The sequence below is a fragment of the Apteryx rowi genome, unplaced genomic scaffold (genome assembly GCF_003343035.1).
Source record: "Apteryx rowi isolate R43461 unplaced genomic scaffold, aptRow1 scaffold_2164, whole genome shotgun sequence".
In the NCBI taxonomy this organism is placed as follows: Eukaryota; Metazoa; Chordata; class Aves; order Apterygiformes; family Apterygidae; genus Apteryx; species Apteryx rowi.
Window position 1 is genome coordinate 4,074 of NW_020448491.1, and position 701 is coordinate 4,774.

A 701-nucleotide genomic window follows, 5' to 3' on the forward strand; every position below is an offset into this window, starting at 1 on the left:
GAGGTTATGGGGTAACAAGCTAGTAACAGGGTTATAACGGGGTAATTATGGGGTTATGGGGCGTAATGGGAGGGTAACAGGGTGATAACAAGTTAATATTGGTTTTACAGAGTGTAACGGGATGTTAATGGGGTAATAACAAGGGTATTAACTAGGGAACGAGCATAATGGGGGTAATGGGGTGGTGACAGTGTAATAACGAGTTAATAACAGTATTACAGGGTGTAACAGGATGTTAATAGGGTAATAATGAGGGAATAAGGGAGTAATGGGCGGTAACGGGATAATAATGGGGTTAATGGGGGTAACGAGGCCCCCCCCCAAAATCCTGACACCTCCCTTCCAGACGCCGCTGCTGGTGGCAGCGGCGGCAGCTGCCGCCGGGGTGGTCGGGGACCTGCTGGCCCTGGGGGCTGACCCGGATGCCGCCGACCACCGGGGTCGCACCATCCTCCACCTCGCCGCCACCTACGGGCTGCCCCGCATCCTCCGGGTAGGACACGGACACAAATCCCGCCCCCAGGGGCCCAGGCATCCGGGGCCCTGAGGGGCCCAGGCGTCCGGGCGCTCACCCCCCTCCCTCTCCCAGGCCGTGATGGCGTCCGGGGTCCCCGTGAACGTGGAGGCGAGAAACTTCGAAGGTGGGAAAATTTGGGGGGGGGGAGACCCCATTTGGGGAGGTTCCTGGTTTGGGGGGGCCC

At 58.9% G+C, this 701-nt stretch overlaps 1 protein-coding gene across 1 annotated transcript; it reads left to right on the forward strand.

Moving 5' to 3' along the window:
• Positions 1–268: 268 nt before the first annotated feature.
• On the forward strand, positions 269–641 carry LOC112965450 (NF-kappa-B inhibitor delta-like; the record flags this gene model as incomplete). The annotated part of the gene is made up of 2 exons (XM_026064428.1): positions 269–493; positions 590–641. Coding segments are annotated over exons 1-2 (277 nt in total), but the record flags the coding sequence as incomplete, so codon positions are not given.
• Between the last annotated feature and the right edge of the window lie 60 nt (positions 642–701).